The sequence below is a fragment of the Hippopotamus amphibius genome, chromosome 4, assembly GCF_030028045.1.
Source record: "Hippopotamus amphibius kiboko isolate mHipAmp2 chromosome 4, mHipAmp2.hap2, whole genome shotgun sequence".
Taxonomy (NCBI): Eukaryota; Metazoa; Chordata; class Mammalia; order Artiodactyla; family Hippopotamidae; genus Hippopotamus; species Hippopotamus amphibius.
In genome coordinates this window covers 60345965-60370683 of record NC_080189.1, presented here as the reverse complement: position 1 = coordinate 60370683, position 24719 = coordinate 60345965, and the positions used below count along the sequence as shown (strand labels likewise).

The 24719-nt window shown below is 40.1% G+C and overlaps 1 protein-coding gene across 3 annotated transcripts in view; it reads left to right on the top strand.

Moving 5' to 3' along the window:
* SLC25A13 (solute carrier family 25 member 13) overlaps window positions 1-24719 on the top strand; it is a 206487-nt gene that overhangs the window by 27074 nt on the left and 154694 nt on the right. For 2 of the 3 annotated variants that reach the window (XM_057731069.1, XM_057731068.1), the window contains exons 2-3: window positions 8186-8239; window positions 19265-19407. In XM_057731069.1, coding sequence (XP_057587052.1) covers window positions 8186-8239; window positions 19265-19407 — 197 coding nt within the window. Of the gene's footprint in view, window positions 1-8185; window positions 8240-19264; window positions 19408-24719 lie in introns of those variants that run through there. The other variant, XM_057731070.1, reaches the window with a different exon arrangement.

Below are 24719 nucleotides of genomic sequence, written 5' to 3'. Positions count from 1 at the left end.
GGTTGTCCCACAGTCTTGGATATTCTGGGGTTTTTTTTGTCTATTTGTTTTGTGTTTTTTGTTGTTGTTTGCCTTCAGTTTTTGGGGTTTTTTTCTCTTTGTAGTTTTGGTGATTTCTGTTGAAATAGCATCAGGCTTAGAGATTTTCTCCTCAGTTGTATCCAGTCTACTAATAAGTCCATCAAAGGCATTCTTTGTTACTGTTATAATATTTTTGATCTCTAGCATTTCTTTTTGGTTCTTTCTTAGAATTTCCATTTTCCTGCTTACACTGCTGATGTCTTCTTGCATGCTGTCTCCCTTATGCATCAGAGCCCTTAGCACATTAATCATAGTTGTTTTAAATTCCTGGTCTGATACTCTCAACATTTCTGCCTTATTGAGTCTGGTTTTGATGCTTGCTCTGTCTCAAATTGTGTTTTTTTTCCTTTTGGTATGTTTTGTAATTTTTTCTTGATAGCCTGACATGATGTACTGGATAAAGGGAACTGCTGTAACTAGTCCTTTTGTAATGTGGGGGTAGGGTGTAGAGGGAGAGGAAGTGTTCTATGGTCCTATGACTAGGTCTCAGTCCGTTAGAGAGCCTGTGTCCCTGGACAGTGTACTTCACAGGTGTTTCTCAATTTTTTCTTCCTCTTAAGTGGGAGAGGATGGCTGGAGGTGGCTAGAGTTGGGTATTAGCCTTCCTGTTGGTCAGCTGGCTCTGGTAATACTCCTTGTTATAAAGAACAGAATGCTCTGATGCATTCCATCATCTTTTGACTACCTTTCCTATATTGGAGAAGATTCCCACACTGCAAGTCCTACCTGCTAGAACATATGAGTCAGAACTCGGTTCCCATCTTTTCCTGAAGTCAGGGCACATGCACATGATCTAACTTTGCCAATTGGATGATTTCGATTTGGAAGACTGCAGCTTGTGTGTGAAGTTTCCATTTCAGCTGACCTAACAGGCAGCCTAGGCAATCTGCTTTTATTGTGGGACCTGAGGTGGATTTCTCACCTGGTGATTCTGGGATAGTTTTGGGCGTCATTGGTGGTGACTTAGCTTCAAGCTCATTCTCCAGGTTTCCTAGCGAGACTGTGATCTTCCAGTAGAATTTTAATAAACCATTTTTCTCAGCTTTTGTTGCTTATTTCTAAGTTGAATACATGTTGGACCTACCTCCTCATCTTCCATTTGTATTTGGGATTAGAAATATACCTGTGTTTTCAGCTTACATTTTTTGAGTAGCTGTTAATCACTACCAACCTTATGTATCACTTTAGGAGTCACAGAGCACTTTTTCTTCACTGTAATGAATTCTTAAGATAACTTTGTGAAATAGAAAAGTAGATTTTGTCATTTTGCCCTTTTTATAGCTGAGGAAACTAGAACTTGTATATGTTAACTGACTTGACCAAGATCACCAAGTTAGCAACAACCCAAATCTTTAAACTTGGTGATGTTTGCTTATGACGGGATAAGCATCTCTTTCTCCGTAAGGAGTTGAAAATATAAACAGACAAATGTCTATTTCAGAAAAGACTTATACTGTCTCTTGTTAAATTTTTAGTCTTGGGAACATTTACTGGAATGTTAGCTTTAGCTTAATAACAATAATAATAAAATCTAAAATTAGAGTGTTTAAAGTTATTTTGGCATAACAGAACCCACAGCTGAAATACCACCCTTTATTTCTTAACTGCTGTACTCTGCTTCTTCATACAGAATTTTAATGGTGATGGCTTTATCATTGTTTAATGTTTGTCTACAACACATTTCACAAGCTACTGAATCCTTCTGATAAATATCTCCAGCACCCCTGAAATGACCCGCTTGCATAATTACCCAGTGGGTTAACATTTGTGGTGTCTGGTTCTTTATAAGTCAACTGTTGAGGATATGAACATTTGAGGGTTGATTAGACAGAAAGGTTGTGGTTAGAAGAATGCTTAACATAGCATATTGTCTGTATATTAGTATATATTTCAGTAACTTGTTTATAATTAACTGCTTTTCATTTATTAGAACATAGGGAAACTGTAGGATGAGGAATGAGTGACTCAGTGAAGTCAATAAAAAATTATTTTTCTTAAATGTAATGAGACAGCTCTTTCTTTTTTCCTCTCGAGTTAATGGTAACTGTGGTTTTGGGGAATTTCAAACTTTCTTTTACAATCAGTCAAGGTTCACTTGCAGAGAATAGAATCCACTCTAGCAGAGGGAAATTTATTACAGGGTGTTAAATGGCTTATGGAATTTGTTGGGAAGGTGAAGAAACTGACTTCAGGTTGCACTCTCAGGAGTGACTTCCACAGCCTCACAGCAGAGCAGGCCACCAAGAGGGCGTTTGCCTTTTGTGCAGTCATGAAACTGCCTGCCAAATGGGAAGTGTTTCAGAACCATGCTGCCACTGACATGGGTGGGAGGAAAATCAGACACTCACAACTGCCACAGGAAGAGCCCACAATTCCAAGGATGATGCTTGCTGACAGAAACAGCAGAGGCATAGCCTCCAACTTCCAAATCTTTGCTTTCCAAAACTTTGCCTTCCAAATCTCACTTAGCTTTGTCTGATTGACAGCACCTAGGCCACATAGCTTCAAAGGAGTCTGGGAAATGTAGTTTAACCTTCTAGTCCCTGCAGTATAGGGAGATACATGGGAAGAAAGGTCAGCCCCAGCTTGTGAGTTATTAGGTCACACCCAATAGTGCTTTCCACGAGATTCACGTCCACCCACTACACTTACTTACTCAGGTACAAAAGACCGTGCAGGAACAGTTCTCCCTCCATCCCCTTTTTCTGCTTGTCATCGCATGCAAACAAGCATGTGTGTGTTTACACACACAGAATAGCCTGATTTTGATGAGCTGCCTCTTCTGGCTTTTATTTCATATCTAAAGTAAACAATTCATGACAGTAGAATTTTCATTGTAAGTCTGTGCTTGTCTTGGCTTTCAGACCTTTTAGATTTGGGAGGGTGATGGGAGGAGTATTGCTGAGTGAAGTAAGCAAGCTGAGTGTTGCTGTCCTGGGTTTTAACCCAGTGGTTCTCAATTTGGCCAGTCATCATCTCATGTTGAAACTTTAAAGGTACCCATTACAGAGATTCTAATTCAGCTGGCCATTGCAGTCTAATTTGATGAGCCTAAGGACTGATAAGACCTAAAAGTCCCTTAGGTAACGTGAATATGCAGCTAGGGCTGAGAATCTTGGGCCTAATCAGACAAAACTGGACATTAGTTAAAGCTGTGGTTCTTAAACTTTACAAGCATCAGGATCACCTGGAGGACTTGTTGAACGGTAAGTTGCTTCATCCCACCTCCAGAGTTTCTGATTTGGTAGATTTGGGGTGGAGTGTGAGAATCTGCATTTCCATTGGCCTGAAAGGAGCTATCTGTTTTCATTGTGAAGATTTGATTTCTGCTCACCTGGAAGACTTTCTTCTTTAAGCACATTGGAGCCCCTGCTTAGTTTCTGAGCTTTCTTGGAGCTGGCGATGTGGAGGAGTAAGATGCCTGCGAGGAGATCCTTGTCTTACGTCTTTAGAGCTTCCCAGTGTAAGAGGAGAGCTTTTTTTTTCTTTACATTTTCTTCTTCAAATTGGTATCCCTAATTTTATGTAGGTTATGTATGTTCCCTTTCAACACCCTCTGTTAGACCTAGCAACTATTTTGAGTGCACGCTTCTGTACCACTGCAATTTGTTAAAGTAATGAGCCTTCAATTGCATCTTGATTCCAGTGTAAGAAAGCTGGTTTAAAAAATATTCTTACATCTAGAAAAATTTTTTCCAGTGTCTTCCTTCTTCTGGCTGCTGTAACACACCTTAAAATGAGAGTGAATTTCTTTGTCCTGAAAAATATCTTTCTGGTTTTCCTTGCCGTACTTCCCACTGCCCCTTTTTTAAAGCTAGTCATTGAAGTTGCTATTGTTGGCTTTTTTTTTTTTTTTTTTTGTATTTGGGATATACCTAGCTAGTGTACGTGTTTTGCAAATGATATTACTGTTGTTTATAATGGTTGTCTTTTCAAAGATTTTAGGTAATCCGTGATCCTCAAATTTTGCCCTGGGGAACGTAGATTTGGGGAATTGACCTGAAATTTCTATACTATCATTAAACAAAGGTAAACTTCTTCCAGTTTATGGAAGAAAATATAATGCGTAGTTTTTCCAGTTCTAACCGCCCCCCTCCCCTTCTCCCTTAATCTCTACTTGGTGTGAATGTTATGTGCTTGTGTATAAAATTCTCCACTGAATTAAGTAGCAAATGGTGATATTTCATAGTCATCTGCCAAGAATCATTTTTCTTCTTGGTGATTTACTCACTAAATATGTTTGAAAATTATTTTAAACTCTTGTATAAAAATTTTGTTTTAATGGTGGCATCCATTCTTGTAAACAAATTCAGAAGAGTAATGATAAAGCAAATCTGGCAATTAGGTTGTAAATATAGTAACTGTAAATATTTACATGCTATTAGTATATAAGAAATATATACATATATATAAAATAATGAAAATCAGCCTTTTGGAAAAAACCTGAAGTTTGATGAACTTTCTAAAGCCCAGTAAACTCAGGCTTGTCAGGTGATGCAACGTACACTTGCCGAGCAGGTGTTCTGAGTTGGCTTAAAAAAGGAAGCTACATACTCTGGTTTCTCTTCAGATCGAATAAATCTTTCACCTTTTACTAAAAAAAAAAAAAAAAAAGGAAGCTACATTTCTTGGCTCCCTTTTTCCAGCTCGTAGAATTTGCTGGCTCTTGGCTTTGCTACCAGGCAGACTCCATCTCAGTACACCTTTAGAACATTGGCACATCTAACTGTAACTTAATGTTGTCGTCAGTAAAACTGTGCAGGTGTTCTTCCTTCACTGCAAATGATGCCAAAACAAGAAGGTAAGAATAGGAGGTAGAAGTAGAAGTGGAAATTCCAAATAGCCATTCAGCATTGAAAAAGTAGAATTAGTGCAGAGGTGAGGCCCAGGAGGCTGGTAGTGATTTTTGGAATCACCTATTGAACCATATTTATTTGTACTTCAATAGAATGTGCATAGGACCTAATATGTATTTCTGTGGGCCTCAGGGAAATTCCATAGTGGTCATTACCCATTTGCTGTACCTGGAACTTTGAGTCTGTTTTCAAGAAGAAACATTGGATGAGGCTAGGATAGCAGGGGGGATGAGTTCAAGAGACCTTGATGTTTGTTTCGTGGTTTGGTGCATGCTTTTGAAGACCCATGAGTTCCTTTTCTTTCCCTCCTCCTAATTTCTCCCTTCTCAAGTTATGAGCTGGGTTACTCCTCACTTAGGCTTTTTTAAGAACAAGTGTGGTAGACTATAAACACCTTTCAATAAATAACACAAATAATAGCATTTATTGAGTGCTTTAGCTGTGTGGCCTGTCTGGTGCTAAGCACTTTATGTAATTATCTCCTACCACCTTCAGCCATCCAGGACTTCCATTTTATAGGTGAGGAAAACATTTTAATACCTTGCTCATAAAATAACATTTCAGCTTTGCAATCTTGTAAGGAATACAGGAAGATGTTGTAAAGACTTTGTGTATATCTGTTATGACCAGGTAATTGGAACACGCACGTGTGCACAGACACATACACCACCTAATCTAGTGTTATGCCATGCCAACTTTTCAGAAGGGCCACCTTGAAGCTCTATTTGATAGCTGAGTGAATAGTATCCAAGGTATAAAGACTGGGGAGTAAGGAAGAAAGAGAGGTCAGGGACTAGCTCAAGGTCACACGGCTAGTGAGTTTAGAGGTCAGGTGTGCCCCCCAGTCAAGGGCAGTCTGACACTGAAGCTGTGTTCTTAATCACAGCGCTGGATGGGACACTGCAAACTGGTGGTATAAAGAGAAACTGGAAGAGTCTTGATTTTTCGGCATGTGCTATTTTATATTAGCGGTTAACGTAAGTTATGGTCAGTATGAAGCTGCCTATAATGTGGCTCAGTGAGAAGACCAACACAGTAGGAGATGGAAGATTTGGGATCTGACCTCAGTTCAGAAAACACTTAGAAATGTAAGCACAAATTGGTGCTAAAGCTGACTTTTGGGGAATTAAGTGACCCTTTCTGAGTCTTGGTTTCCCCTTCTATAACATGAGGGCAATAATATGCTCTCTCTGAGACTCAGGTTTGCTGTGAGGATTCAATGGAGTAATAGTCATGTTTCAAAAACTATGACGTGTTCTGTACACATGAGGTGACATGACTTAAAAGTGTTGGGCCACTATGTGGATCGTTTTCTCCTGTGCCCCCCACCCTGGAAGAGTTAGAGTGAAAGCTTTCTTTCTCTCACAGAGGTGCAGTCCTGGTGGTGAGTGCTGAATGTGCATTTTGGGATTAGTAAGTAGAAGAATGCTGTAGGAATTTAGGGCTGGGGAAGTTCTCTCTGAAATTGCCTTGCCCAGGGAGGGCTTTATGAAGTGCATGGCATAGTGAATTAATTTGATTTTTAAAGCATGTGTTATTCAGATGGAGCAAGAATAGTTCACTTTGTGGAAACTTACCTTTGCTTGTAAAAGAAAACCCAATTAAGTGCTGAGGGTCACTATATGCCTTTTAAAAAAAATGCTACTTATGGTCTTGAGATGTAGAACTTGGAGGGAATTTCTTTGCTCTTAAAGAAAAGGATAGAGGCATTTCGTGCTGTCTAATCTTCTCCACTAGTGTTTGTCCTACCCCACTTTTCTCAGAATATAGACTCGAAGACAGGGAATCTTCTTAGACTCTTAGCAGGACAATCAGTCTTAGGTTGGTTAGTAGTCTGTTTTTTTTCTTGTTAATCAAACAGCAAAGAACACTCACTAATTGAGGATTTTAAAGAGATTACAAATTCTTATGGATAAAAATAGCATTGGTGGTTGCAAGTACTCAGCTGAAGTTAAAAGAGTTATCAGTCTTGCTTTGGGAAACAAGGTGACCAACTAACTGGTTTCAGGAAAACTACCTCTCCCATTCCAGTGATTAGTTAATAAAATTATTCCTGACAGTGGCGGGCCAAGAAGCTCAGGCAGTTACATATTTCAAGACAGAGAACCCATTGTCCAAAGATCTCAGAAGAGCCTTTGCAAACACACAGAAGGGATTTAGAACAATTTGCATAAATCTCCCTATGGATAGCGACATGGCTGCAGTATTGGGGTGGTTCCAGGAACCCCTCCTTGGCTATATCATGGGGTGACGCTGTGCTTGGTAAGAATTCAGTCTCATGACGCTTTTTGCCAGCAGGATTGGGTGATGGGACGCTGAATAAGCCCACTGTTTGGTTACACATAAGGACTCTTTTGTGTTGGCCTGAGGCAGCCATGTTCAAGTTTGTCTTCTTTTTCCCCGATGATGTTTTTGGACTTTGTGGGCTGGAGAATTAAGCACAACACCTATTCTGAGCTAATCTGTCAAACTTTGCTCTTGTAAGGTAACCATAGCCCCTTGTATTCTAGAATGTGGTAAATAATAGTCATACATTTGGAAACTTAGGATTTCTTTTGTTGTTGTTGAAGTATAGTTGATTTACAATATTAGTTTTCACGTGTACAACATTATTATTCAATATTCTTATAGATTATACTCCATTTAAAGTTATTACAAAACAATGGTTATATTTCCCTATGCTGTACAATTGGAGACTTCTGGTTTCTTAAAAGTCGGGAGGAGGAGGAGACTGCTTGGCGTGACCAGATAGCTGGGCATTCATGCCTGTCCACTGTGGAACTGTGGGAAGTAATTGCCTTCTGTTTGTTAATGTTATTTGCCTTGCTTGCTCACTAACCTCTTAACTATGTTCCCTTGCAAAGTTAATGAATAAGTTGTACTTTAATATTCCCCTATGAAAGGGTATGTGTCACTCTGGAGTGTAGTTTAAAATGCCAGGTAGTTACAAATTTGTTTCGACTTTTCTTTTTCTCTCATTCGTTTTGGGAAAAAAAAAAAGGTATATATTAAACACTACATATTAAGAGCTTTACTGGTTTCTTGAACAGAATGTTATCATTCTAGAAGCCACATGAGGAGTCTAATTTAAAATCCAGAGAATAGTTTAGGCACTGGTGAAATTTAGTGCTTTAAGTGCAAAAAGGAAATCCACTGATTTCTAACCTGGAGTTTATTTTCTTTCAGTCCGCCAGCTTGATTCCTCAGCTTTGTTCTAATAATATAAACATTTTTATGTTTATTTATAGGTGGCTTTAACCAAGAGAGCAGATCCAGCTGAGCTTAGAACAATATTTTTGAAGGTCAGTATAAAGGAATCTATTTTGTTTTTTGTTTGATTTGTGTTCTGTAACTTTTAAAGATTATTTTCGAGCTGTTCCTTATTTCATTGTTATATTTTTAAAAAATCCCCCAAAGTATCTTGAGACTTATAAGTGTAAAGGATCTCTTTTATATCTATTTTTTAAAATGTATCAGACACTTGTAGGCAACTGTTTGTGATGGCTGCATGATTTATGTTTTACTTTCTTTTGCCTCACGTGGTGTTAGGTATTGAAAAGAAGTTTGCTGGGGGATTTAGTCTCACAGCCCTTTTACCTTTCCAGGATTGATTTGTTCACTTTGATGGTACTCATGCTTTTCCTTCTGAGAAGTTTAAAACTCTCTGTAAACAAGGTAGTAACCCCTTCATCCAGAGGGGATGAGCCCTGTCCCTCCAGCAGAACGCTGTGGTTGCCGCTGTCACCATCGTATTTCACTTCACTTGCGGTGCCCTTGAGGCGGCCTCAGCATGAGTGATGGTAGATACTGCATCACAACAGACGCCACACAAGTTTATTTCCTTAGTTTCTTATACTTGTACCTACTCTGGGATATTGGGCACTGAGTGATTAATGCTCTAATAAAAGTCTACCTTGGGTCCCAAACGGTGAACCACTTCTAAGGTTATTTAACTGGCAATAAAGTACTCAAAAAAAGGGCCACTTTTGTAAAGAAAATTTTAAGCAGTATACATGTGGACCTTTTCTAAACATGCTGAAAACGTAGCTGTGCTGTATATAAAGAGGATCAAGGCTTCAAGTGAGAAGCTTGTTATACTGCTGTGCACCAAATATATGGCTTAGGAAGTTATTAATTCTGTGAGCATCACTTTTCTCATCAAAATGTGTTACTATTAAAAAATCGAGAAATCAGGGAATTTGAATACTGATGGAATTATTTGATATTAAAGAATTGTTAATAGTTGATTTTTTTAGGCCAGGTAATGATATTCTGAATATGGAAACTATAGAGTCTTTTTCTTTTAAGATGTACACTGAAGTATTTACAGATGAGATTATGATATTGGAGATTTGCTTTTAAATAACCCAGTTTTGGTGAGGTAGGAGAAATAAGTGGGCAGTATGATGATGATTTTTGCAATTGGGAATAATTGGAATATTGGGTTTGTTATACTGTTCACTCTACTTTGTATATATTGATATATGAACATTTTCATAAAGTCATAAAAAATTGTAAAGATTCAATGAAAAAACTTATTTGAAACTGATATGCATTAGATATTGATTCAGTAAATGCTTGAAATTAAATAATTCAAGAGAGACAAAGACTCCAAGAGAAAATGGTTAAAATACGAACAAAATATGAGAAAAAAGAATAAATTTGTAAGATGGATTGTATTATATATAAGAAAACCGAATTGTTTATAAATTTGTTTTTTGCCCAGAAATGTCAGTATAACATAGAGATTCTAAGGTGGAAAAGAATTCTGGATAATGAAAGTCCAGAAAAGAGAAACACGTTTGTTTCTCACCTAGCCTATTGTCTGTTGCTGTGCATGATTGGGCTGAGGTGTGTATGAGGGAACCATAGACATTTTTAGGATGTGTATTTAAGGTCTACTCTTACAATGTAATTCTGGAAGATCACTTGTAGAAGAACACGCGAGTGGGTTGCTACAGAGCCTAGAGAGATGGATAAAACTCGAGCTGGCAAAGTCATAATCATTCTTTGAACTGAGGATCTGTGTACTTACGTTTTCTAAACCAGCAATAGCTGTGGGCATCCTTCTGACAGGAAATGGGAACAACTTAGAATGTCTTAGTAGATGGTGCATCTTGGATACTTACTGGTCTTTTGATGTGATCCAGTGGAAAGGCTCCAGATAAAAGCTCTGCCCACGTTTGATGGCACGTGGTGGCTGGTGGGGCTGGGTTAAAATTCTGCTTTGGAACAATGTATCTTTTCCAGCTGCCACATCTCAGTAGCGGGCAAGTCTTGATTGGAGACAAATGAGCTTGGTCAGGTAGACCCAAGGAGGGTAGGAGTTCATGCTGAGTTCTGGAGAGCCACCTGTGGGGCTTCTGTGTCAGTGAGCCTGAAGGCTGGGGTGGAATCTTTGGGGCCAGATAGGGAAGTGTTGTCTTCCCTTGGCGTGGCTTTTGAGTGAGAGTTCCGTGTAACTTAGAGTCTGATGGGAGGATGTGGGGGGAACTGTCCCTGAAGAAAACAGGATCAGCAGTTTCTGGAAGGGATTGTGGATCTGGCAGAGGTTTGGGTGAGCGCATCATGCTGGGGTAGTGTGGTACCAACACAAATCCACCTCGGCTCAGCATGCTGAGATCTCCTGTTTACTCTCTACCGCAGACGGTGCTGTGGGGGAAGAACAGGGAGTGAGGCGCCATGGGGGCTGTGCCAGGCGCGTCTCCGCGGGGGCTGAGCCTCTTAGCTAAGGGTGGATCAGCCGTGAGCACGCTGTAAACCTGACTGCTTTGCTGATTTCCTATGACTTTTCTTCCTTATAAATATCCCAGCCTTCTCTCTGCTAAACTAGTTAGATGATTCTCCTGTAGCTCTGGGGAGGTAGAGGGAAGCTTCACTGTACCCTTTGGACCAGATGTACTGGTAACAGAGTTGGCAGCTGTGGAGAACAGAGAGAGCTAGTGGAACTGAAATGTTAAGGAAAGAGGGGTTCTGGAGGACCAAAGTGGGCCCAATTCTGGCTTATTTTATGTTTTTGAAAAGAGTTAAAATCAATTCCACCTTTTCCGAAGTTGCTTACTGTGTGTGAAGTACAGTGTCAAGTGTCGGGGATACAAAGATGTGTAAATCATGGCTCCTGCCCTTACCTGGCTCGCTGTGTGTGTGTTTAAGTATAAAAAAAAAAAATGATGTGGCTGATCTGCGTTATATAGCATTAATTAGCAGGAAAATTATGTGGGGCTAATTACATCTTCCTAGAGAGGGTTGTTAAAGTTGTGGGGAGGTGGTGATCTTTGAGCTGGTATTTATCCCATGGAGAAGGTGGAGGAGGGTTGTGGAGCAAAGGAGGACCATTCCAGGCAAAGGAGATAACATGGGCAAAGGAAAGAGCTCTAGGAGCGCCAGGTGTGGGGGTGGCCTGGCGCACAGAGTTTTAGGCAATGGTACGAGAGTGCTAGGCAGGGCGGAACTTGGCATAAAACATCCCCAGCCTAAGGTGTCTGAATTTTTTCATGCAGGCTGTTCTAGTGATATGCGGTGGGTAATGTTTTGTGTGGATGTAGAAGTTGAAGTTGAAGTCTAGGGGTAGTCAGTTTTGTTTCTAACGTAAAGGTTGACATGGCTTTTCCCTCTGCCTAACACTTTCCGTGCTGCTTCATGTTAAACAGGTGTGTATTTGAGTGCTTACAGTTTAAACAAAACCCCATGAAACTTTGCAGTGAGTGGGATGTGCAAAAAGATATAAGCGATGACCATCTCTTAAAGAAGTTCAGATTTCATACAGGGGACCAAATTTACAGGCATGCAGAAGGTAAAAAAAAAAAAAAAAAAAAATCTTAAGTCAGCACAGTCAAGGGTCACTTGTGCGGTTAAAGCAAATGCCACAGGAAGTGGGAGGGGGGAGCAGCCCCTGTGGCGGCGAGAGGTCCGAGAAGGCTCCTTGGAGAGGGAACTCGAGGAGCCCCGGGCATACGCGGGAGCTGGGGAGGCGCGGAGGAGGGCAGCTGAGGCTTCTGGGAAACAGGACCACATTGGAGGGAAGGCCTGGAGGTGGGTTTGGGAGCAAACAGTCTCCAGATTGAAGGAGTCTTGCTCATGCTTCAAATGTTTATTTAAATTCAACTCTGTGCCACGGAGCCTGCCAAGTATTACAGGGTGTGGGTGACAAAATTAGAAAGATAATTGGGAGTTTGGTATTTCTGCTAAACAATAGGAAGCTGTTGAAGGTTTTCTGAGTTATCCAGTGACATGGAGTGTGGGTTTGAGCTTTGATTGGTGCAGCAAGGACTTGGGCTAGGCAGCCATGGGTGGAATCCTAGTGTGAGACCCTAAGAACTTGATTAAGGTTGTGGTAGCAGGGGGGAATGGAGAATGGGCAAGTTAAAGACATTTTGAAGGACTGATTGAAAATGACTGGTCCCGTATAATGGACGAGAGTGGGCAGGAGGTACATATGACACCGGATATGTAGCCCGGGTGCAGCGAGGTATCAGTAATATGAATGTGGAGATTGAGGAGGAAGCCATTAGCTCTAGTGAGAGTGAAGGAGGTGATGCTTACTGTTTAGAAGTACAGACCTGGAAGCACCTAAATGCCAAAGTGTAAGATGTGGAGGATGGAAAGATCGGGCAAGGGAAATAGGTCATATTACAAATTATAATAGTAATACTTAGTGAATTGCCCTTAAGTTTTATAATTATTCTTAGTCAACGAAAGCATAATATATATTTTAAAAATGTTTATAAGCAAAATTGGAAAAGTAATTCCTTCTTTGAAAAACTTTTTTCTTACGACAGAACAGTTCACACTTTTTGAAATTTAAAAAGCAGATGTATATGAAGAAATGTAACTTGTGATCCATATATTTTTGTCTCTGTATATACACACACACACACATATATCCATTTCCCTCTCCCAGTTTCTCTGCGTCTGTCTATGAATATAATTTTTTTCCTTAACAGGAGGAAAAAGAGTTTGGTATCCATTTTTTCATTCACCTAATATGTTATGAATACCTTTTCCCATAACTGAAAGCATTTCTGCATATTTTTATTGCTATGCTATTACTATATATGGCTGTTTTACCATAATTTAGCTACTCCCTATTATTGGATGTGTGGTTGTCTTCTCTGCTTTGCTATCATCACAACACGTAATGAATACCTTTGAAACTACATTTTTGCATATAGTGAGAATTTTTGTAGGATAAATTCATAGAAGTGGCATTGTTGGATTGAAGAGTAGGTTTACAACATTTTAAGGCAGACTACCTTTCAAGAAAGTTGTATCAATACACGTTTTTGTGAAGTATAGAAGTGTTCATTTGGGAGTATGGAAATGTTCATTTCTCCACATTATGTCAGCTTAGATTATTAAAAAAAAAAAATACAGCAGCAACAATAAAAAAACTTTTGTCAACTTGTTAGTTGAAAAATTGTATCTTTTAAATTTGTGGGTTTTTTTAAAAATTTAATTTATTTATTTATTGGCTGTGTTGGGTCTTTGTTGCTGCACGCAGGCTTTCTGTAGTTGCGGCGAACGGGGGCTACTCTTCGTTGTGGTGCATGGGCTCCTCATTGCAGTGGCTTCTCTTGTTTCAGAGCACGGGCTCTAGGTGTGTAGGCTTCAATAGTTGCAGCACATGGGCTCAATAGTTGTGGCTCATGGGCTCTAAAGCGCAGGCTCAGTAGTTGTGGCGCATGGGCTTAGTTGCTCCGTGGCATATGGGATCTTCCTGAAGCAGGGATCAAACCCATGTCCCCTGCATTGGCAGGTGGATTCTTAACCACTGTGCCACCTAGGAAGCCCAAATTTGTGTTTTTTTTTATCAACAGCAATATATTTTTGTGATAATTATATTTTAAAACTATAATTTACAAATGTACAGAAAATAGAGTAGTACAGTAAATACCCACATAACTACCACTTAAATTAAATGAATATTTGTCATATAGTGTCACATATATATTTACTGATATATTTCAGTGTAAGTTAGCTGTCGCCGTGATTCAGCCTAAATATTTTAGCATACAGCTCCAAATAAGGACAATTTCCCTCATGGCCATAATATGTATCACTGTGCCCTGAATGAAATTAATAGTAATTCCTTAATAACATAAAATACTTGAACCAAATTCAAATTCTTAATTGTATTTTATTCCACCCCTATAACAGGGAAGCAGGGTACAGAATGGTCAGATACAGTGAGCAGGTATGCACAGCATTTCTCAGTGGCTGAAAAACAGTCAAGGAGAATTTGCCCTTCAGCCCCCAGATGTGAATGATTGGTGGCAAAAATGGTGACTGAATAATTATGGTTCTGGTGTGTTCACAGTTGATAGACTCTTTTGTTTGACCAGCGGTGAGCAGACCAGTTAGGCCCCCTGGCCTCTGAGCATACAGTGTAATGACACATCCCTTTCCTGTGCTGCTATATTCATTGGGTGTGGTGGTGTTTCTTTGTGGTGAGTTTATGAGTCAGGGCTCTCCAGAGGAACAGAACTAATAGGAGATATCTCCATCTCTAGCTCTAGCTATTTATCTATCTAATGAGATTTATTATAAGGAATCGGCTCACACCATCCATTTTGGAGGCCGAGAAGTCACATGATATACTGTGTGCAGGTTGGACACCCAGGGAAACCTGTGTTGTAATTCAGTCCCAGTCTGAAGGCTTGAGAACCTGGAGAGCTGATGATGTAAATGCCAGAGAAGATAGGTCCCAGCTCAAGCAATGGGGCAAGAGAATAAAGTGTGAGTTTTTCTTTCCTCCACCTGTTATTCTATTTGGTCCTTGATGGATTGGATGAAGCCCATCCATGTTGGGGAGGGAAATCCATTTTACTGAGTCCACAGATTTAAATGTCAATCTCATCCAGAAACACTTTCACAGACACACCCACAAACAATGTTTAATCTGGGCACCTGTTGGCCAGTCAAGTTGACATGTAAAATTAACCATCACAATTTGTATTATACTACTAGGTTGTGCAAGGAATCCTAAAAGCCTTCCCATTTTATAAGTATATATATTTAATTATATTAAAACTTCCAAAAATTGTAAAGGAGAGAAGCTTCAGGTCATTTGTAAAATCTGTTACCGATGAAGGATTAAATAACATTTCAAAGATGTGGTAGCTGTGTCCACTCCCCTGACAGGGAGACTCTGTCCATCAATCTAAGGGAGAACTTTTGACATGTTTACTTTAATCACAGGCAGACCACCGCAGCCTTGGTGATGAGCTGGTTTTTAAAACTGAAGAAAACTGTGTTTTTTTGTGTGTCCAAATGAACATGTTCTTACATTTAAGAGATGATTTATCATCTGTAAAAAATGAGGTAGATTAAATATCTGAGACTTTCAAGTGTGAACTATTGAGATATAAATCAAGTGCACACATCATAAATGTACAGCTCCATGAATGTTCACAAAGTGAGTACACCCATGAAACCAGCACCCCAGAACCACATTAATGCCCTTTCTAGTCAATGCCTGCTCCTTCCAGGGGTAACTAGTTGTCTGACTTCTGTCACCATGTGTTGGTTTTGACTGGTTTTCAACTTTATATAAGTCGAATAATACAGTATGTATTCTTGTGTCGTTTCTTTCATTCTTGCTTTATTTGTAAGACTCCTCCGTGTTGTTGTGCATCGTTGGTGTTATTTACTGTGTGAATAGATCATGGTTCATTTAAACATTCTACTCTTGACATTTGAGTCATTTTCCATTTCTTTGCTATTCAAAATAAGGCTGCTGTGGGGCGGGGCCAGCTTAATGCTGTGGCACCAACCCCTCTGGCCCTGATCCAGCCTCTAACCAAGGTGTGCGCATGGTGGGGGCGGGGGGGAGTGAAACCCACACAGAAAGGCAGCCCTAAAGCCCTCAGGCCCTGGCCACATCCCAAACCCAGGCAGAGACGGCTGTCATACCCGAGAGAGACCCAGCTCCCACCCCAGCCCCTCGGCCCCCGACCCCAGCCCTAATAGGGCTATGATGGCCACTGAGCGCAGGAGAAGCCCGGATCGCACCTGGCTCTAGCTCTAGCCCCTCCGGCTCTACCTCCTGCCAAGGCAGTAGTAGCTGCGGGTACTTCCCGGAGACGGCGCAGCCTGTGCTCACATCAGATCCATCTCTCCCACCAAAGCCGCTGGGCACATGCAGACGGCGTCCGGGTGTTCCAAGGACATGCCTTCAAAGCCAGGAAAGGTAACTGTTTCACTAATTTCATAGAGACAGAGAAAATTAAACAAAGTGACAAGACAGAGGAAAATGTTTCAAATGAAAGAACAAGGAAAAGAAAACCTGGAAAAAAATGCTAATGAAACAGAGATAAGTTATTTACCTGATAAACAGTTCAAAGCATTAGTAATAAGAATTTTAACTGAACTGGGGAAAAGAATAGATGAACACAGTGAGAATTTTAATAAAGGACTAGAAAATATAAAAGAAGAACCAGCCAGTGCTGAAGAATACAAAAACTGAAATGAAAAATGTATACTGGAGGGAATTAATAATAGATGAGGTGTTACAAAACATATAAGTGATCTGGAAGACAGAGTAGTGGAAATTGCCCCATAAGAACAGCAAAAAGAGAAACATTTAAAAAAGTAAGATAATTTAAGGGACTTCTGGGACAACATCAGGTGTATTAACATTTGCATTATAGGAGTCCCAGAAGGAGAAAAGAGAAAGGAGTAGAAAATGTGCTTGATGAAATTATGGCTGAAAACTTCCCAAACCTAAAGAAGGAAACAGATATTCAGATCTGAGAAGCACAGAGGGTTCTAAGCAAGATGAATCCAAAGAGACCCACACTAAGACATAGTGCAGTGAAGATGGCAAAAGGCAAAGATAGAATTTTAAACACAGTAAGAGAAAAAGTCACATACAAGGGAACCCTCATAAGGCTATCAGCTGATTTTTCTGCAGAAACTTTTTGTAGGCCAGAAGGGAGTGGTGTGATGTATTTAAAGTGCTGAAAGGGAAAAACTTACAACCTGGCATACTCTACCCAGCAAGATTATTATTCAAAATTGGAGGAGAAATAAAGAGCTTCTCAGACAAGCAAAAACTAAAAGGGTTCATCAGTACTAAACTGACCTTACAAGAAGCATTAAAGGCTCTCCTTTAAGTGAAAAGAAAAAGCTCCAATAAGAAATTATAGCAAGGGAAAAATCCCACTGGTAAAGGCAAATATATAGTAAAGCCTATAGATCAACCACTTAAATAAGTTAATGCGAAAGCTAAAAGGCAAAAATTGTAAAATCAACTAAACTACAATAAACAGTTAAGAGAGAGACATGAAGTCATAAAATATGACATCAAAAACAATGGAGGGGGAGGAATATAAAATGTAGATCTTTTTAGACTGTGTTTGAACTTATATAACTTAATCAGTTTAAAACAAGTAGATATAGGTTGACATATGAACTCCATGGCAACTACAAAATCAAAAACCTACAGTAGATATACAAAAGCTAGAGAGAAGGGAACACAAATATATTACTAAAGAAAATCATCAAACCACAAGGGAAGAGACTAAAAGAAGAAAAGAACAGAAAACAGCTATAATAGAAAACAACCAGAAAACAAGTAATAAAATGACAAAGAACATACTTGTCAAAATAATACTGTTGTGGACATTAAAATGCTAAAGCATGGGAGTTTTTTTTGATGTGAAATTGCTGGGTCTGTGCTTATGTGTATGTTCGGTTATAGTAGATGTTGCCAAGCAGTTTTCTAAAGGGGTTCACCCCTAAAAGAAATACCACCAAAAATGGAAAATAAAACTACAATGTGATACCACTACTCATACCCAAAATAATTAGAAAGAAATAACCAACGTTCACAACATGTGCAGCCCAGGCCCAAGAGACTCTAAAGCCCGTAACTGAGTATCTAACCAAGAGCTTATTCTGCATTGGGAATGACTGAAACGTAGAAATAACAAGTGACTTTTTAAAACAGTTTTAATTGGGCTTTACTGCAGTTACAAAGGGAGCAGGGATGCTGTCGTAGCACCTCTGTTCACTGTGCTGTCCCATCACTGTGGCTCCTGTCACCCAACGAGCCCTTTGCGTCTTGTAGCTCGTGGTCCTCTTCTCCCCACCCACCAAAATCACTGTTTGATCCCAAGGATCAAGAGGCCCTCTGCAGGGTGCTCTGTAAGGAAACCTGTGACCCTCACGGTGTTTCCCAGCATTTCCCATACGCACAGCCCCGGGCCTCCACAGAACAGGAGTGAGCAGCTTCTCCTTCTGTGAGCTGGAGCGTATTGCAGGCAAGACCTGGGGGAATACTGCGAACAAGCATCACGTGCCACCGTATTCTGTGTTTTTCCGGGGGGCGGGGTGAGGGCGATGGGGGCACGGCACACTGAGCAGCAGCAGGCGTGACTTCCCGGACCAGGGAGCGAACCCGTCCCTCCGCAGTGGACGTGCAGAGTCTTCACCACTGGACCCCCAGGGCAGTCCTGCCACCTTATTCTCACGGACCCTTATTTCTGCTCTAGAAGGTAGAGGACGCTAACCGCAGCAGCATTTCTACCTGCTTCCATAAGCTCTCACAGAAGCCGTGCTGTTAACAGTTTGCTTTCCAGCTTATCCTTTTTGTCATCCTCCCCACCACCCCTTCCCCACCCCACCCCAATACGGATGCCTTTGGACCGGGAAAGGGGGCAAAAGAATTGGATTGTTTTTATTCATGAGTTCACAGTTCTACTTTTTTTATTTTAAGCTATATGCTCTTGCGAAGGAACAAGGTATAATTTGTCTTTCCGATTTTTTGTAAACTTGGGTTCCTCAACCTCAGCGCCATTTACAGTTGCTGGATGACTCCGTTGTGGGGTGGGGTCGGGGGGCAGCCGGTGCACCGTGGGTGTTGAGCAGCATCCCTGGCCTGTACCAGGCAGAGGCCAGTTTCTACTTCTACCCCTCCCCCCAAGTCACGACAATCAAAATTGTCATCAGACACTGCCAGATGTCCCCTGTGGGGAAAAATGAAAACAGAGGCAGTTCGGAGTTAGAGAACTCCACCCCCAGAAAGGCAGATAATGTATAGAGGGGGCTAGTCCTTGTGCTTGGCTGTTGGGGACATTCGTGTTTATAAGCTGGACAGTCAGGCTAAGCTGCCTGCGGTTGAGAACCACTGTTATAAAAATAAAACTCAGCAAACTTAATGTGTTTTTGCTTTTTATTTGGAGTGATGGGAAGTAACTGTCCTTGTGAAGAGTATATTGCCATATCTGATATTTTATCCATTCAATGTTTTCAGCTTTTTCATATATTGATCTCGGTTATATACTTTTGAGAATAAAATATATTTTCTTTTTCTTTTTTTTAAACAGTATGCAAGCATCGAAAAAAATGGTGAATTTTTCATGTCTCCCAATGACTTTGTCACTCGATATTTGAACATTTTTGGAGAAAGCCAGCCTAACCCAAACACTGTGGAACTCTTAAGTGGTGTGGTAGATCAGACCAAAGATGGGTATGTTATTTTTAATTTTCTCATTTAATTTTTGTTGTTGTTTGAAACAGCTTTTGTTGCTTTAATGATTAGGAAGTAAATGCTTACTTTTCATCTCTTAAAAGCATTTTCTCTCCCTATTACAATTAATGTGTTATTTTAGAAATAATACCCTTAACATTTCCTTGTGTCTTCTTATCACAGTTGAGGATTCTATATGTGTATTTCCTGACATAGTTTACACAACTATTTATAGTTTCACAACTGTTGTAGTTGAGTGCTGTGAAGATGTACTTGAGTCTGTGTAGTATATTGGTATTTTTTCAAAGCAACTGTAAAAATTGTGTGTAAATGTAAAACATAGCTCTGTGAACAAAACTTTTCTATAATCTTTCTCTCTGCTTAAGTAACTTTTAAATGTCACATATGATTAAATGCTATAAATCTAACAGACAATAATGATTCCAAATCCCCAAGAAAGACATTCTCCCCAAGCTGAAAGAGAGACACTGAACCATCTAAAATTAAATAGGACACTTTGCAAAATGCCTCTGGACTTTTTCCCCCTTACCAGTCTTTTCTGTTAACATTTTAAAAAGTGAGACATTCCTAAGTTGTATAAGAATGCTGTTGGCTTTTACCATTAAGTGCAGAATTTTGGGCTCCAAGATACTGGTAATGTGGACACCAGTGTCCGCTAATAACCAAGTATAAGAACTAGCCTTCTTTACATAAACTGTGGTAGATTCAGCCATCTGGCCTTGTCACTTGCCAGCACCCCCCTTTGATGGAGTAGTTACCTGCCATTCTGGGGTGATGTTCCTTAGCTCTGAACTTTCTTTGTTGGTCCTGTGTCTGATTTTCTAACATGCATGGATTCGAGATACAACCAAAGTAAACTCCCTTGATGCACTGCGAAGGCCCTGTTTTACCAGCACCTCCCTTTTCTTGCTTATGCACCTGTTGTTCCATCGTATGTGGAGGTAACCTCCTCTAAAGTGAAAGTCCTGCAGATGGGAAGAGAGTGGGGAGGAACTTGGTAGTTATATTTCTTGTAATACGCTGGATTATACTGTCTGTTCCAGTAGCAGTTGTTTGGGTTACTTCTGTTTTCCACCTCCACCCCAAGGTGGGATGCCTTGCTTGATAGGAAGGTGTCATGTGTCAGCATGTTTCAGCAGGTCTTCTTTCCCTCACAGGGCCTCTCTGGGGAGGTGCAAGGTGAGGTGGAGGTATATTTTATAGTAGTCCATTCAGGCTAAAGCTAGAGAGAACGTAAACTTATTCTAGCAAACATTTTGTTTGTTTGTTTGTTTTTGATGAAGATTTGGTTGCTTCCACATCCTCTGTGCTTTTAAGATTCAGAAGTGACCAAGCTCACGTGCAATACGAATTATATGACTCAGTGTTTAAGGCCATTTTTTTCTTACTTGATAGTTAAAAAAATTTATTTAAACTACAGAAAACTGAAAGAATTCAGTGAATGCCCAATAGATACCTTTCATCTAGATTGACTGTTAACATTTTTAGCACCTGTGTGCTTTTTTTTTTTAAACATGCACACCTTCTACACATGCGCACACATTTCCTCTTTTGACTGGACCATTTAACTAAATTGCAGACATCAAGATACTTCAGTGTTTATCTTCTAAGAATAAAAATATTCTTCTTACCATTATCATACTTAGGAAGATTAACCATGATGTGAAATATATCATATCCAGTCTATTTAAAAATATACCAGATCTCTCCACTTGCCCCCTACCTCAAATGCTTCGTTGCCTTTTGTTTTTTAAGTCCAGGATCTAATCAAGATTCTTGTATTGCATTTAGTTGTTGTGTATCTTTTGATCTAGAACAGACCCTTGCCTTTTATTGTTCTTTCATGACATTGACTTAAACCCAGGCCCAGTTATTTCGTTGAAGGTCCTGCATTCTAGACTTGTCTGACTGTTTCCTCATGACTTGGATTCATGATAGATTTTGGGGTGTAGGTTAGGAGAGGTTCTACTACCTATTGTATCTCCTCAGGAGGCACTTTGTCCTGGCATTGATGACACTCACTTTGATCACCTGGTTAAAGTGGTGTCCACCAGCTATTTCCATTGTACAGAAACTGTTTTCTTTTGTAATAAATTCATTTTTTGCTGCATTGGGTCTTTTTTGCTGCGCACCGGCTTTCTCTAGTTGCGGTGAGCAGGGGCTACTCTTAGTTGTGGTGCCTGGGCTTCTCAGTGCGGTGGCTTCTCTTGTTGCAGAGCACAGGCTCTAGGCATGTGGGCTTCAGTAGTTGTGGCACATGGGCTCAGTAGTTGTGGCTCACTGGCTCTAGGGCGCAGACTCAGTAGTTGTGGCACACAGGCTTAGTTGCTCTGGGGCATATGGGATCTTCCCAGACCAGGAATTGAACCCATGTCCCCTGCATTGGCAGGCAGATTCTTAACCACTGCACCACCAGGGAAGTCCCCCACTCTTGTTTTGTGATTAGTAAATAAGTACTTTCAGAATGTGTGGATATCCTCTTTCCCACAAAGCCTTTCACCCAGTAGTATTGGCATCCATGGTGATCCTTTTGTGAATCAGTTATTACATCGATGTTTGAAAACTAGTGATTTTTCTAATTCTTTATTTCTCCTCTATTTATTGTCTGCCATTCTTCAATAAAGAAAAGCTTTCTTCCCTCCACTCCCTTTTCTTTCTCTCTTAATTTTTTTATATCAGTATAAGCTCATGGAATGATTTATTTTAAATTCAATGCATTATAATCTATTACTATATTCTCTGAGTTGTTCAGACTGTCCCAGTGTGGTCAGTGGGAATCCCTTCAAGATGGCTCCTGTACCCTCAGCCTTTGAGTGCTCCTTGCTTTTGGTAAATAAGATGTTCTAGGCTCACTTTGGATTTGTCCTGCTTCTGACCAGGAAATCACTCTTTTCTCAGAGAAGTCCTAGTTCCTTTTGGTTGGGACCGGTGCTTGGAAACAAGGAGCTGGGCACTGGCTCATTGTTACTAGGATAACTTTTCAGTGGAAAGAGCTGGGAAATATACTTTTAAAAAATCAAAAGTTCGTCATGATATTTCCTATTTCAATTTAACATGACAGAAGTTTCCTTCTCTTCTGTTTTGTATCTCTCTCTCTCAGTGAACATTTTGGTTCCTAGATTAATTTTACATAATTGTAGTATCTTCTAATGTACTTTGCTTCCTTTCCATCCCTCCCCCATTAACACACATGCTTTTTCTATTTCTTTTTACATATACTCTTCAAAAATATAGCCTTAAACTCATTAGACATCAACAACGTAACATACATGTGTAATGTAATGTAACATGTATATTTTTTCAAGAGCTTATAACAAATCTGAAATATTGGCTTTCTTTTCCTGGTTTCCCAGATGAAAACTGAGGGATCAAGCAATTTGCTGCCAAAAGGTGCCCAGGCCTGTCCGGCTCTGGTCCTAGACCTTTCCATTGTTCCGAGCTGCCTCTTCCCTCATAATCTTACAATCCTCTTTAACTTGACATTTTCTTTCTGATTTTGTATTATCTTACATCTTGGCATTTTACTATGACAGAGAAAATCTTATATGGTCTCAATCCTTTGCCCTATGACTATCTTTTCTTTTTTCAGTATTAACAGTGAATAGCTCAGTGTCAAAAGGGGAAACAGCCACCCATAACCTTCTCAGCTTGCTGCAAATATTTTGAATTTGTTAGTACCTTTCATGGTTTGTTAACCTGCATCAATATTTTTCATAATTTGAATTCATTTTAATTGTAATTCTTTTATAATCTTTCTGACTATATAAATTTTCATATTTTCAGATGGTATTGATATGAAGTGTCAAATAGCTTCATCACTTTCTATCAGATTAGTATACCATATGTTATATCATGCCCTCATAGAGTTATTGCAGTTTCTATTTTTCTATAATAGACACTGTTGCAGTGAATATCTTCATGTATATGACATTTTCCCCTTCTGTTTAATTATTTCCTTAGAAAGAACTGAGGGATACCTGGGTCTAAGGGTAGAAATATTTATAGCTCACCCTATGTATTGTGATAATTCTTTCCAAAAGGACTGAAGAACTTGTCTCTGGTATTTAAGCTGACTGAGCTAGTAGCATAGGACCAGTGTTTAAGACCCATTCAGATGTTCCTGTGCCACTTTCCCTAACCCCAACCCTAACCCTGACACACAGCTCCACAGTATTTCCTTCGCAAATAATCACGCATCTCTTCTCAGTGAAAAACGGTGAATGGCTTCATTTCCCCTTCCTTTCTCTTTCTTGAGAAGCATAGCGTTAGTCAGGTTCACAAGTCACACATCATCCTCCCAAACCAACTACTGTTCCTTTAAAAAATTACACGACGGAAGTCACACGATGGCCAGCACACACACGGAACAGTGAGGGAGCGCTGGAGGGGTGCTGCTCTTCTGGCCAGGCGCCTTTGGGATGTGGTCACCTGGCTTGACTGGCCAGAGATTTTAGTGCATAACGTTATTGAAATTTAAAAAGTTATTTGTAAATTGACAACTTTAGGATTTAAAAATAATGACAGCTGTGCTGGCCCAGATGTCATGGTGACTTGAAATATTGGGTTGGCCAAAATGTCGCTTGGGTTTTCCCGTAACGTTACAGAAAAACCTGAATGAACTTTTCGGCTAACCCAATACTCATTTTTACTTAAGTACAGATCACCCAGCTGTGGTTTCATGAATCCAGGGACCAGGTCCTGCGTATTTTACTATCTTCAGTGTCTAGTCCAATATCCGGCCCCTGTTTTATATCAGTGTGTTAACTAAACTTAGGTAAATCTGCTAAGAAGGTTTTGGCTCCTCCCCCGCCCCATGTTAGGGAAGCCCAGGAGTGTTGGGAAATGGAAGCTCTAGTTCAAATTCTAGGTTGCTCATTGTTGGAGGCTGAATTATAGCCACCTGAAGATATCAAGATATCATAATCCCTGAAGTTTGGAAATGTGACCTTTTGGATCTTTGCAGATGTGGTTAAATTGAGGATCTTGGGATGAAGAGATTAGATTGCCCTGGATTACCTGTGCTTTAAATGCCATCACAAGCATCCATGCGAGAGGCAGAGAGATTTGACACAACACTGGCAGGGGCAGGAGGCATTGTGACCACAGAGGCAGAGATTAGAGTGATGGGGTCGCAAGCCAGGGAACCGCTGAGACCACCAGAAGCGGGAAGAGGCAAGCAATTATTCTTCCCTAAAGAATCTCCCTTTGGACAGAGCCTGGCTCTGTTGACACCTTGATTTCAGATGTCTGGTCCCCAGAACTGTGATAGGATGAATTCCTGCTGTGCTGAG